The 14139-nt window shown below is 47.1% G+C and overlaps 1 protein-coding gene across 1 annotated transcript in view; it reads right to left on the reverse strand.

Moving 5' to 3' along the window:
* Positions 1–14139, reverse strand: part of DNAI3 (dynein axonemal intermediate chain 3) — a 2012519-nt gene that overhangs the window by 1468412 nt on the left and 529968 nt on the right. The window contains exon 5 of the mRNA XM_069641699.1: positions 13659–13763. Within this exon, the coding sequence (XP_069497800.1) occupies positions 13659–13763 (105 nt within the window). The remainder of the gene's footprint in view (positions 1–13658; positions 13764–14139) is intronic.

The raw sequence follows: 14139 nt of genomic DNA on the forward strand, positions 1-14139 counted from the left end.
ATCTTGTAAGAAGGCCAGCACCGTCTCCCATTCCCTTGTGAACCTCGCCTGGTGTCCTTGCAGTGCACATGTAATCCATTCCAAAGAGACAAAGTTCCAAACCTTAACCAGCCAGTCTTGTTCTTGTGGTGGGTCTGTGGATTTCCACTTTTGTGCATTGACCAGGATTGCTGCTCACCTCAAAATGGCATTCACTTTCGGCCCTAATCTAATGTTCTGATCTACACTGCATAGAAGGCTTTCTTTGGTGCGCTGGTAATTTGTTTACCAAATATCGATTGAAGATGCAGTTCAATAGTCTTTCAGAACATCCCCAGTTTCGGACAGCTCCACCATAAACGCATCCAGTGCCCCAACCCCACCACATTCTCACCAACAATTCTGGGAGGCTGAGAAGGTCATTCTATGTAGGCGTTCCGGCGTGTAATGCCATTGAGTCATTAATTTATACCAGAACTCCCTAATTTGTATGGTGCGTGTTAGTTTGGGGATATCTTCCCAGAGATGTCCCCATTCTTCTTCGAGAATCAGTTGACCTAGGGTGTTTTCCCCATCTAACCTTGTAGTTGAGCTCTGTAGTGGGCTCTAAATTAAGCAATCATTTATAAAGGTTGGAAACCAAATGTCTGTTGCCCGGGTCCGTAACCAGGAATCTTTCGAACAGTGCGAGAGGCCTAATAGCTGCTTCTCAATTAGGTGCGGTCATAAGCCAATGGCGGAGTTGGAAGTATTTTAGCCTATCCCCCTCCTTTAACCTTAACTCTTTCTGACATTGGATAAAGGATTTAATATCCGCTCCTTGATACATGTCCATTAGTTTTGAACATCCTGCTAACCTCCAACTGGGAAAGGTTCCACTCTCCTGCCCTGGAGTGAATTGGGTTTATGAAATAGTGCCGGGGACAGGCAGGTGGTCATGTGTAAGCGTGTGGCTGCCTTGTCCCACGTGTCTTCCACTAATTTTGTGATCGTACTTTTGTGTGTGATGTGATCGGTCTGATCTGTGTAGCCACAGAGTCTCGTCCAGCATAACCCATGCAACTGCCCTATCCATTTGTATCCACCTTTTCCCGGAACACGCCGCCCACCAGTCTTTGATCACCCTAAACTGCAATGCTCAATAATACTTTACAAGGCTAGGAGGCCCAATCCGCCTTTATGTGCTGGAGTAATTAAAACCTTAAGCGCCATGCAAGGAGGCCTATTGTTCCAAACGTGATTCAAGAGCAGTTTGTTTAGCATGTGGAAAAAGGATGAGGGGACAGGAATCAGGAGGGCTTGGAAGTGATAAAGAATTGTAGGTAGAATCGTCATTTTGATTGCATTCATCTTCCCTATCCATTAGACCGATAATGGGCCCCATTAATGCAGCAGCTGTTTAATTTGTGTAATCAGCGGGAGATCATTTGCCCCGTAGAGCCCCTCCAGCTTTCGTTTCACCATGACCCCCAAGAGTTTTATGCCCCATTGTACCCACTTGAATTGAGCCGCCTCCCTGGCACGGCGCAATCCCTCCCCTTCGAATGATAAATTCAGGATTTTGGAAACATATACTTTTAAGCCTGCATGTAAACGTTGCAATGTTGCTAAGAACCGCCTATAGGGAGGTTTCTGGATAAGTTAATGTCAAGAGAATATCATCTGCATAAGCCATTACCTTGTGTTCTCTTGTGTTCTACCCCTCAAACGCAATCCCCCAGATGTCTTGTGCTGTCCATAGTTGCACTAGAAAGGGTTCCAGATATATGGCATGCAGGAGGGGGGAAGAAAGACATCCTTGTTTAGTGCCTCTCCATAGTGGGATCACCAGAGATAATTAACCATTAATTAGAAGGCGGACCACCAGGTTATGATAATTCGACCTTATTTTGTTCAGGAATTTGCCTCAAAATCCCATTGCCTCCATGGTGTTAAACAGGAAGGACCATTCCACCCTATGGAAAGCTTTTTCCACGTCCCGGATCCCCTTTCAGTGAAATCTTTTCTATGAGGTCGCAGGCTCTGCGGATGTGATTGTGGGTTTGCTTTTGTTGGATAAAACCTGCTTGGTCCGGGTGGATTCTTTTTGGAAGGATGTCCTCTATTCTGTTTGCCAAGATTTTTGTGCAGAATTTTGCATCTACATTTATAAGAGCAATAGGCCGATATGATCCGCATTGCGTCAGATCTTTAGCCGGCTTGGGGAAGAGGATAATTTTCGCTTTCTCCATGGTTTGGGTGATATTGTCACTCTTGCTAAAAGAATTGTAGAGGCAGGTCAGTTTAGGTGCCAGTGTGTGTTGGAACATCTTGTATAACGCAGCCGGGTATCCACCCGGGCCCGGTGACTTATTTAACAGGAGAGTTTGAATCACTGGCGATACTTTCTCTATGGTAATGTCCCTCTCGAGCGCTTCCCTATCTAGAAGGTTCACTTTCAAAAGAGGTAGAGATTAAATATATCGTTTTTGTTTGGACTGGTCGGGAAGGTATGATTTCTATAGCGCGGAGTAAAAGGCTTCAAATTGAGCTGTAATTTTGGGAGTGGTAGTTACCGTTGTGCCGTGGGGGTACATTATTCCATGAATTGTCTGTGTGGCTGTCCTTTGTTTGAGCCGTCTAGCTAAGAGCCTATCGACTTTGTTGGCTTTGACATAATATTTCTGTTTCATATATAGTAAGGCTTTTTTTTTTCATAACAACATTTTATTTGGTTTTACATATAAGCAATGAATATATCACAACAGCAATCGCAAAGCAGTAATCATACAATATGAGTTTTAGCAAAAGCGACTCATGGGAGGGCCGGAGTGCAGGGAGCAAAAGTGTTAGAATGGCCGGTACTGATCATGGAATGTCCGGTCCTTTTCCGCCGGCGGGTTGTGGGGCGCTGGGTAGCTATGGTGTGAGGTCTTGGTTCAATACAGTGGGCTGCTTTGGAAACATCTTGTTAACGGAGGCCTCCTGGTGAGGGCCGGGAACCTGGCGGCATAGTCCATGAATGGGTCCCATATGTTTAAAGTTCTATTCAGGGAGCCTGCCCGAATTGCAGAGATTCTCTCGGCCACCACTATATCCCAGCATTTTGCCACCAAAGTGCAACGGAGGGGCCCTCTTTATTTTTCCACACACGTGCCATTGCTATTTTTGCTGCTAGGAGTAGATGCGTGCATAGTCTGGGGATTTGGCCTGACATTGGGAGTGCTCCATCGCCCGTGCCACCAAGAAGGACGATTCCATGGTCCCATGGGATGGTTAGGCCCGATATTTCCTTGATGTGTTTGAGTATTTCTTTCCAATAGATTTCCGCTTTCGGGCATGACCACACCATGTGTAGCAGAGATCCTGCAGTCGGACACCCACGCCAACAAGTTCCGGGAATGGTTGGGTTGGTCTTGTTGATTTGGGCGGGGGTTATATAGTACCTGTAACAGAGTTTATAGCCCCCTTCTCTATTTGTGATGCATTGAGAGCTTTTGTGTAATCTGGCCCAGATTTTCCCCCATTCCTCGACTTCGATTTCTTTTCCCAGGTCCTTTTCCCATTCGATCATGTATCTTTCCTTTTCCGCGAGGTCTGTCCTGTCTAGGAGCCAATATAGGGTTGAGATTCTGCCCTTGCTTGTAGGGGTTGTTAATGATAGTTCTTAGGCCGTTAATTCTCTGGAGCATTTCTCCCTGGTTACTCTGTTGGATATCCAGTGTCGGATTTGTGCGTAGTGGAATCTCTCCCCTTCGCCCACACCAAATATTTCTTTACATCTTGCGAATTAGATAGGTGCTCCTGCCTCCAGAAAATCGCTGGTTTTATGTAAGCCACCTGCTATCCAGGGTTGGAAGCTATGGGCCGATAGACCTGGGGAGAAATCGGGGTTGTTCCAGATGGGAATCAGGGGGCCTAGTGAGCCACGGATGTGCCGTTTCCGGGCAGCTTCCTTCCAGCAGCGGGCTGTCGATACTGTTGGCAGCAGCGGGCCACTATTTGCTTGTGGTTTTACGGGTGGAAGGTGTGGGAGGGATGATGGCGCTACCGGACACCAAGATTCTTCGATATGTGTCCATTTCGGTTTATCTGTTTCTTGGGCTCATGTGAAGGTGTGAGAGAGTTGTGCTGCCAGGGTGTATCTAGCAAGATCCGGAACTCCCAAACCACCCTGTGGAATTCCTCTCATCATTATTCGTTTGGCTATACGAGGTTTTTTACCCCCTCATACGAATGCTTGGATTTGCTTTTGCAGGGCTGTGATGGCTGGGCCCGGAATGTTGATTGGGAGTGCTGTACAATGGTATAGCCATCTGGGGATCAGGTTCATTTTGATGGCTGTGATTCTACCAAACCATGATATTTCCTGTGGTTTCCACCTTTTGAGATCATTTTGAAGATCTTTGATCAGTTGCGGGAAGTTGCATGATATAGGCGCAGTGGGTCGTTGGGGATGCGAACACCGAGGTAGTCGATTGGGCCTGATGACCATGGGATCGGCATTAGGGGGCAGAGATTGTCTTTTTCCTGTTTAGAGAGATTCACCGGTAAAGCTACGGATTTGGATAAGTTTACCCTGAACCCTGATAGAGTCCCGAATTCTGAAATTTCATCCCATATGGCACCTAGGGACCATGCCAGGTTTGTAGCTGTTATTAGAACATCGTCTGCGTATAGCGCAATTTTATATTCATGGCCTCCCACAGACAACCCACTTATGTTCGTATTTTGTCTAATTCTCGCTGCAAAGGGCTCTATGGTAGTTAGCCATAACCCATGTGGTAAAGTTCGGCCCAAAGCCCATGTGTGTCAAGACTGCCCGGATGTAACCCCAATCAACCAAGTCAAAGGCCTTGTGTGCGTCTAAGGATATGGCGGCCATTCCTACCTTTAGTTTGTGGGCGCTCTCGATAATGTCGATCGTCCTTCTGATATTGTCATGGGTACTTCTCCCAGGGAGGAATCCCGTTTGGTCTTGATCAATTAGGGTTGGTAGGGCTGGAGCAAGTCTATTGGCCAATACTTTGGCAAAAATCTTCCCGTCGATGTTTAGGAGTGAGATGGGTCGATACGGGGCAGCTAGTTGTGGGTCTTTTCCCGGTTTGTGTAGCAGGATTGTGATGGATTCAGCCATCGAATCGGTTGTTGACTTCGAGGTGAGGAAAGAGTTAAATAGGGCCGACATCTGCGGTGCAAGACTTCTGGCGTACTTTTTGTAGAAATTAGCGGATAGACCGCCAGGGCCCGGTGCGGCTGATTTGAGCGATTTGATGGTGTCTATAATTTCTTCAGTAGAGCTGGGTAGTTCTAGGGAGTCCAACAGGGTAGTGTCCCGGGAGGGCATGGTGCTAAAATAGTCTGCTAGGTTATCTAGTGCTGTGGGTTCTCCGGACATGGTTGATTTGTGGTGTTTCAGTAGTTCATCGATTTTCTTTGAGTCAGAGTAAAGCATTTGTCCATTCTCCCTTCTTAGTTTTAAAATGTTGTTTCTGGTGCAGGCTTTTTTCAGTTTCTGTGCTAGGATCTTGTTTGCTTTGTTCCCTTTGCTGTAGTACAATTGCTTTGTAAATGCTAATGCTTTCGCTGTGCGGTAGGCACAGTGCATCTCCAGCGCTGTTTTTGCTTTCCTCAGGGCTCTCTCTGTTTTCCTCGAGTTGCGTGATTTCAGTTTGGTCTCTAGTTGTTTTACTTTTCCTTCCAGCTTGGCAGCCATGATGTTCGAAACTCTTCTCTGTTCTGCTCCAGCGCTAATTAAGGTGCCCCTGACGACCGCTTTCAAGGCATCCCAGATAATGTTGATGGAAGCATGCTCCGTTGTGTTTTCTTTGAAATAATTAGAGATAGTTTCTTCGGTTTCCGTTCGAATGCATTCGTCTAATAATAATGAATCGTTGAGTTTCCAGTGCCTTTGAATGGGTTGTTTTTGGCCCGAGATCACCAGATTCGCTGAAACTGGGGCGTGGTCAGATATCATGCAAGTGTGGATTTCGGAGTTGTTAAGGCAAGGGAACAGGACCCCTGATAGAAGTATGAGATCAATTCTTGAGAAGCCTTTATGCACGCATGAGTAATGAGTGTAGTCCCTTGCGGTGCTATTGAATAGTCTCCATGCATCAACAGATTTGGTTTCTCTTAGCAATTTGGCTAACGCTAGTGCTTGTACGAAATCTGTATTCGTAGGGGGCAGAGTTTTATCTAATTGTGGGTCTGGCATGCAGTTGAAATCACCACTTATGATCAGATGTCCTTCACGGAAGGCTAGAATGGTCGGAATTAGCTTTGCGATGAAGTTGGCCTGAGATGTATTGGGGCCGTAAACTGAGACAATGGTTATAGGAAGTTATTCAAACAGGCCCTTTAGAAGAAGGAAGCAGCCTTCTGGATCTCTTTTTATGGTGATTTTTGATAGTGGGACTTTGTCGCTTAATAGGATTGCAACTCATCTCTTCTTCTGTCCGGAGGAGGCAAAGTATGTTCTGTGTTTATATCTATTGAACCTTACTCGGGATTCGTCCTCCTGTAATAGGTGAGTTTCTTGGAGCATTACGATGTCGCCTGATAACTGACCCAGCCTGTGTTCTATTGATTTACGCTTTCTTGGCGAATTCAGACCCTGGACATTCCATGTGAGTATCACTATTTCACTTGTATCGGTCATTGATAAACAATTTAGGATCCGGTGTGTCGTTGGTCTTGCTCTCGCTCCTAGGCCCAGAGTTTGCTAGTGGAGATAGCTTGCTGTGTTGGTCTGGTGAAAGCTTAGTTGCAGGTGCGATATGCTGTGAGAATGATTGTGAGGCCAGACCTGAGGGGTTCGGAATGTTCCTCTCCAGGCTGGCTCCCATAATGGTTTATCTCCTCCTTTCCCCCTCCCCCCTAACTTGAACTGGAAGTAGAACCATTGTCCTGCTGCCACTGGTGAACTGGTGGCACCAAGGCGCCTAACAATGGCCAACTGGGCCGCTGATCTGAATTCTTTTTGGAGCTCATCCTGGCTCCCGCACTGTTGGCGTAAATGAGAGTTAATGGTTCTGGAGGCTTTCTCCCCATGAGATGGGATTGCTAGGACTCGTGTAAGTTCTCGTCAGGTTGCTCATCCCAGCCAGGTGTCTTTCTTAGGGGGACCCCAGAGTCTTCGTCTTCTGCCGGCTTTTGACCATTCTCCTGTGGGAGGTTTTTCCCGAGGGAGTCGGGACGGTTCTTCTGATTCCGACTCCCCGTCAGATTTTCTGAGGCCCATGAATTTATCTGCCTCTTTAGGCGTGTGAATTTGCCTCAGGGCTCCTTCCCATTGAAACTTGACTGATGTTGGGAAACCCCATTGATACGGGATCTTTTTGTCACGTAGCCACTCCGTTAGAGGTCGCATGATTTTCCGCTTTTGTAACGTGGAGGCGGCTAGATCCAGGTAGAGTGAGATTGTGGAGCCCTGGAACGTGATCTGGCGCATTTGCCTCGCCTCGCGCATAATTTCTTCCTTCATTTGAAAGAAATGGATTCTGACTAGAACATCCAGTGGGAATGTGGATTCCCTTCTTGGGGAGCTTCTGTGCACCCGATCCAGCTCCAGGGGTGCGCTGTCTGGGGGTGTAATTATAAATCTGAGTAGATTTGAGACATAGCTTTTCAATTCTGTATCTGGGACGGAGGATGGTATTCCTCGTGATGGTATTCCTCGTAAGCGGATGTTATTCCTCCGAGAGCGATTCTCTGCGTCCTCCTGTTTTGCCTCTAAGAGGTTGCATCTTGCTTCTAAGGCCGCAATCCTGTCCCTGTCCTGCTCGGTTTCAAAGTTGCGGCTTTAAAGGCCCAGTGATATATAATCCGGGAGATCTGTGCTAGTGTAGATTCACTGTGTGTCGAGGAGCCCCCGGGCTGAGGGTTTGGGTGCAGTCCGGACGTGGCTTGCGGGGGAAGGCGGGAAAAGCGTAGTGGTGGATGCCTCTGGCCGGGCCTGGAGATTAGGCTGGTAGAGGGGCAGTCGCCGCCGGAGTGGTCGATGGGGGTAAGCTGGTTAGATTTTCTCCGTTTGCCGTTTCCCCACTTCCCAGAGGAGGAGCAGCTCCGTCCCGGTCGACCGCAGCCAGTACCCCCCCCCCCACGCGGGATAGAAGGGAGGCAGTGGGGATGAGGGCCGGGGCCGAAACAGCTTCTGGTAAGGTTGGCTCAGTTCTATGCCGGCCCACAGTCTTGCGTGCAATGGTCTGCTTCCGGAGCTGTGCGGGATCATTGGGGTTGAACCGGCTTCAGGGTGTGAGAAAGCTGGAGTCAGTGCGGGCTGGAGAGCTGTGTGCGTTAGGCGGCTTTGTTTGCTTTAGCGCGCCCGCCCCACCCCCGCACGGAGGGACTCCTCTGTTTGAGCTCTGCGGCTGCCATCTTGGAATTGAGCGGGGACCCATGTGAAAGAGATACGTTTCCGAAACCTCACATTCCGGTCATGGCGCTGGGTCCCACTCGGTAGACAGCTGCTGGCGGTATTAATGCAACGATCGCTTTAGTTTCACTCCATAACGGGGACTGGAAACGGCGTTTGTAGATGCGACGCAGTGGGCCTTTCAGGAGCTCCTAAGAAGCCATTCCACTCGCGGTGGCTCCGAGCCACGCCCCCATAGTAAGGCCTTTTATGCCTTCATGGTCTGAAGAAGATCTAACTTCCCCGTAGTGCACATATAAACCTTGCATAGCTTTCTGCCTGAGTTATTGATCATCCTCCTCATAATATCCTGCAATTCTTGTTCTAGTTCGGTCTCTAAGGCTCTCATTTGTTTTTGCCGTAATGCCTTCAAGGCTATTAGGTCGTCTCTGAGTGTTGCCTTGAAGGCGTCCCATCGGTGTGTTTTCTGATATTTCCAGGGAGGAGTTGATTTCCAAGTAGTCCCTGATTTTGTTCTTTATCTCGTCTTGCATAAGAGAGTATGCTAGTAATTAGTTGGGGAACCCCCAACTCCAGAGACTACTATGGTTATTCTGTAGGTCTAGTGTCATTGTAATGGGGCATGGTCCGACAGTGGTTCCATGTAATAATGTTCCCGCAAAAAGTCGCATTATTTTGCTGAGGCATTATTACATTGAACATGCGGGGGACACGATATTAATTTTAAATGGGAGCAAAGGACACCCCCGCAACCCGTCCCCATACATAATGTCACCATATATAATAGCGCCAATGGATTTTCCCGGTGACATGATACCCGACAGTGCTATTGAGTCGACCTCTATCTGTGATATCTTACCTCTTTCCATCTAGACATCTTTCAGGGCCAAATGTTCCATTTTCTTTTTGAGAGTTTGCAAAGGGGGTGGGGGGGACTTGGCCGTATATGGTTTTATTGCTTCCATCTCTCTGGCGGTCCCATGCCAAGTTGAAGTCACCTAAAATTATGACCTTGCCTACAATGAACGTCTCCAATTCCGAAAGAACTGTACATAGGAACCCGCCCTGTCCCGAATTTGGGGCACATACAGCGGCCCCTGTTAAAGTCACGTCTCATATTCGTATTAAGAGGCACAGATATCTCCCTTCCTTATCTTTACATGAGCTTAAAACCTGAACCATTATACCCTTCCTGAAAGCAATCAAGACCCCCACCCCCTTTCCCTGGGCTTTGGCTTGGAGCACTAATGGGTACTGCCCAAGTGTCAGCTTATTTCTGTCACTTTGTTTGATATGTGTTTCTTGTAATGCCATCAAGGCAGGTTGATGGTGTGCTAGAAGCCTCTTGAGTTTCTTCCTTTTGACCGGGGTATTCAAACCCTGTATATTAAGTGTGAGTTGTTTGAAGATGTATGACTATACCAGACTTGGTCCTTGTCCTTTTCACATTCTCGTGGCTTCTAAATGGGCTACCCGGATCTGAACTGCATCTCTATCCCCTCCCCCAAAATTGCCCCTCAACACCCCCCATTCTCCCCCCCCTCCGTTCTCCCCCAACAAACCTAAACCCCCCTACTCTCTAGCTCCCACTCCCATCCTTCACCCTCCCTGGTGCAAGCCAAAGTATTTACTTGGCCCTTGGGCCAAGTGTGCGCAGCTTCAGCCTGCAAAAACTGCCAGGGGCAACTTGTGGAGCGTCCTAAAGCCCCAATCGCGATTCCAAGTGGTTCTTCCAGGAGCGTGTCTCTGCTCCCCCACCCCCAGATCTCTGCTGCAATGTTGCAGTGTCCAAAGAAAACTCACCTCCCTCAGCAGCCTATTCCGTCCGCTGGACCAGTTTTTGCTGACATCCTTTTGAGGGGTTACACCCTGGAATTGTTTCTCCCTTCGTTTTTGCTATGACCGTGACCATTCCCATGGTTTTGTCCCTGCTGGAGGCCTGGCTTCTGCTGACACTGCCGGGCAGGTTTCCTCTTCGTCAATTTAAAGCAGCTGCGTCCCTTCTTCCTTTGTCTGTGTTGTCAGCCTTCCCATTGAAAAAGGAGGGCAAATGGGAAGGTCCATTTATACCTGATCTGTTAAAATTCTAGGTGTTTCACCATGACTCCCAGCTCTCTTCTTTTCTGGAGGGTGGTCTGGGCCAGGTCCTGGTACAGTTGAATTTCCAATCCATTGTACCTAATCGTTTCCGCTTAATGGGCCGCACGCAAGATGGATTATTTTTGGTGGTATCGTGCTAGTGCAACCAGTGTGTCTATTGGCCATGCCCCGGGCTCTAGCCTTCTAGGCCCCGTTCTATGCACCCTGTCAATCAGGATATACTTGTCCCCCCTAATAGGTCTGTGAAGATCTGCAGCACTGTCTCTTTCAATTGAGTGTCCCCTACTGCTTCTGGCAGGTTCCTGATACGAATGTTTGATCTGCAAGATCTATTTTCTAAATCTTCGCATTGTAGTTCTACGTTATGGGCAATCCAAGCGACATCTTCCAGTGCTTCATCCGTTTTGCGATTGTCCTCCACTATTTCCTGGAGAGCTCTTTCTGTAACATCTGATCGTTCGTCCACCCGTTGCAACATCTTTCGGCTGTAGGTGACTTGAAATACAAAGGATCGAATGCCTTTTTTTCAACACCAAAAGTGCGGGAAAAAAAAGTTTTGAATGCTTTTTTTTTGTTTTTATTATTTTTTTTAATATGGGGGTTCACCCCATCCCCTGTTTTCTTTAAAAAAAAACTTTTTTATGCATACTAAACTAAAAAATATATAAATATAATATAAATATAATATACATTCGGAATGTTTTTTTTCTGGTTATTTTGGTTTCGAAAAAAAGGGCATTCAATGCTTTTTTTTTTTTAAACTATGACTGGATACCACATCTTTCTTTAGGTCTGTCAACGTTTGCTTCACCTCTGTTGTAAATGACGCTAATTGCACCTGGAACGTCTGTCTTGGAACCCCTGAAAACAAGCTTCTATGTCCGCCTTGGATGCAGCCATTTCGCCAATGGTACCAATTCCCTCTCTCCTTGGTGTGTGTCTTGGGGAACTCGTGCAGGTTTGGGCGTGTTTAGGGGACTAATTTCCTTAGCCCAGCAGCATTGTATGGAGGAGTAGGTTGCTGCCACCGATTGTGACCGCTTGCCTGGAGTGCTTTTCCCCTTCCCTCCCGGTATTGAGCCGAGATCGGAGTTCCGTCGCGAACACTGTGTGCACTTTAATCTACGGATCGGGAGTAAAAGGTGGACTCCCTTTGTTTGCAGATAGTCTCTCTCCCCCAAGACAAGCCTGCACCAAGGGCCCACGTTCAGGCGCAAGGCAACTTTTTGTCTGTTTGGCCTCACTTGCATTAACCGGTAGTTGTGCCGGGAGAATAAAGCCCAGGGGGCCCACAGGTGGATTGCATGAGCAAGCACTGCAATGTTAATGGGTGCCAGGATTCAGATGCGTTGACACAGCCTCCCCCCTCTCCAAATCCGGGATACTGACCTGTCATGATGAAGACCGATGAGTGCAGCCTGTTCCTGCGCTGCTGCCTTCTCCCCGCCTCATGCTCCACTTATCGATCCTGCCCAGCCAGCGCTGCTAATTTCTAGCAGTGTCCCTCATTGTCTCCATGTCCCTATGAGCGTGGGAGTACTGGGGGTGGAGGGACTCGCTTGGGCCCATTTTGCCGGAGCGTTCTCCGCCTCATGGCTTTGCGAGGGTGCCTGTCAGTGGGCTCTAGGCGGATGGGCCTGAGGTTGGGCAGTGGTAGGAGGCGGGCGTCCCCGGTTCCAATCCTGCATCCTCCGACTCTCTGCTCAAACCAAAATTCGGGGCCACTGTCACCTCAGCCCGTATATCCGGCCATGCCGTTCCAAAAAGGGCTTTCACCCGGATACCCGGCAGGGCCGGGTTATGCAAGGTTTTCCACCAGCCAACTGCTCTTCCGTGGCTCGGTCTGCTCCCGCCTGAGACTCTGCTATGCTGTGCCGCCAGGCATCTCTGATAATGACCTTGTCTCGAGTTCTGCTGCTACTGCTCCCCAGGATCTCTTCCCTGCCAGGGAGATATGTTGAGGGAGTAAATTCTACTGCATGTGCACATATGTATGGGCAAAATGCCCCGCCTGACAATTTAGGCCTTGTGGGGGACAGAGCTCTCCTCACGTACGTCCTCAACACCCGGCCGCCATCTTGAAATCACAAGCACTGATTTTTTTTATATGACTTCAGAACCACATGATTAAGAGAGGAGTCGGCAGGAATTGGCCCATTGAAGTTGCCCATGACTAAGATAGGTATGATGGAGAGGTGAGATTCCAAGAAGGCTACAGTGTGTCTTACTGCCAGGGGGATCATACAAGTTAAAAATAAGTAAAGAAAAAGGGTGACTAAGAGGAGAGTCGTATTTAACTACTGTAAGCTGTAAAGGAATTACAAGTCACAGAGGAGTTCTGTGAACAACTAGAGGAAAAACGCTGAAGACCATGGGCCTCATTACAACCCAGGCGGAATGGGTTTAACGGCCCCTATGGAGGCATGGATACCTCCAAAATCGTAATACTCATAATGAGGCCCCATGTTCCTTAATAAGGTCATGCTACTAGGAGGTGACTTGGCAATATCCCTAGACTGTGGTTTAGAATAAGTAATAACATCCATTTAAACACATGCTCTCCTATGCTAAATAACAGCTGAACATTAAAAAACATATCATAAATGTCTCTATTGATTGACTAATGGCGGTGACTTGATAAAGAAAATTAGTTCAAAAGGAAGGAATCTGACAAACAAGCCATTGCATTAACTTAAAGTGTTTTGGTGGCAGTTGGAATTCTATTAGAGCAACTGCAATGTAATAAGATTACTGATGTCATTTTCTTGTTAAGTTAATTTGCACTGCAATTCTGTAACTAAAATATTATCTAAGGCTTTTATACAGATATTGAAGGATTACATGTATGTTAAGGACTTTTTCTTACAGGTGTGTATACAAAGATTCAGACTGTCTATAAAAGTAGAATGAATCTACTTCGATCTCTGACAGAGATGATGACACTTCAATTGCCTGATCCCGTCTGAATCTCCAACCAAATTTCTGGATATCTGAAAGACATAGTTGCCAAATATGCCAAGCTCCCTTAGGGTAATGAAGTAACTCTTGGCCTGGTTATGTCTCTGAGCAACCACGGTTGTACCCCTGAAATGTGTGAATCTTAATAAATTGGTAAGTGCAAAATTTGTAAAGTGCCTATTATAGAGTAAACTGTGTGAGGTCAGGATATTCCCCAACCCCTCTGTCAAATACATATGCTGATGATTTAAATATGATAACTTACATGTAAAATCTTTTCTTTCCACTCTTCTGTTGTAACCAGATAAAAGCTCTGTCCATACTTAAATTCGCTGTCAAAGACGAGTAAAAGTTCTTCCCCTGGATAATCCTGTAATACAAGAAAGGTAGCATTAGTTATGAAGAAATCTGCATTTTATAATGTCAAGTTAACACAATAAATAACAGAGGATTTATGTAGCTGTTACTAATCATGTATGAAGCACTTCAGGAGTGGCTCTTTGTTGATGAGCCTCGCTAACAAGCAGATGAGAACAATTTAGTCATAGAATAGATCGATGTTGAAAGTAGGAAGAGCAATCCAGAGAGGAGAGATGTGTAAGGAAACAGCTCTGCCACTCATTCTACTCCATTGAGGGTCTGTGGTGATTAACGGTCTACTATTAGAAGAGTGGGACTAACTGATGGGGAAATATTTCTTTAGGTTGGCTCCAAGCAATTACGGACCAGTCTGTAAAAAGCGCAGT

This window comes from Ambystoma mexicanum, chromosome 1q, assembly GCF_040938575.1.
Source record: "Ambystoma mexicanum isolate Mex_15411 chromosome 1q, UKY_AmexF1_1, whole genome shotgun sequence".
NCBI classification, from domain to species: Eukaryota; Metazoa; Chordata; class Amphibia; order Caudata; family Ambystomatidae; genus Ambystoma; species Ambystoma mexicanum.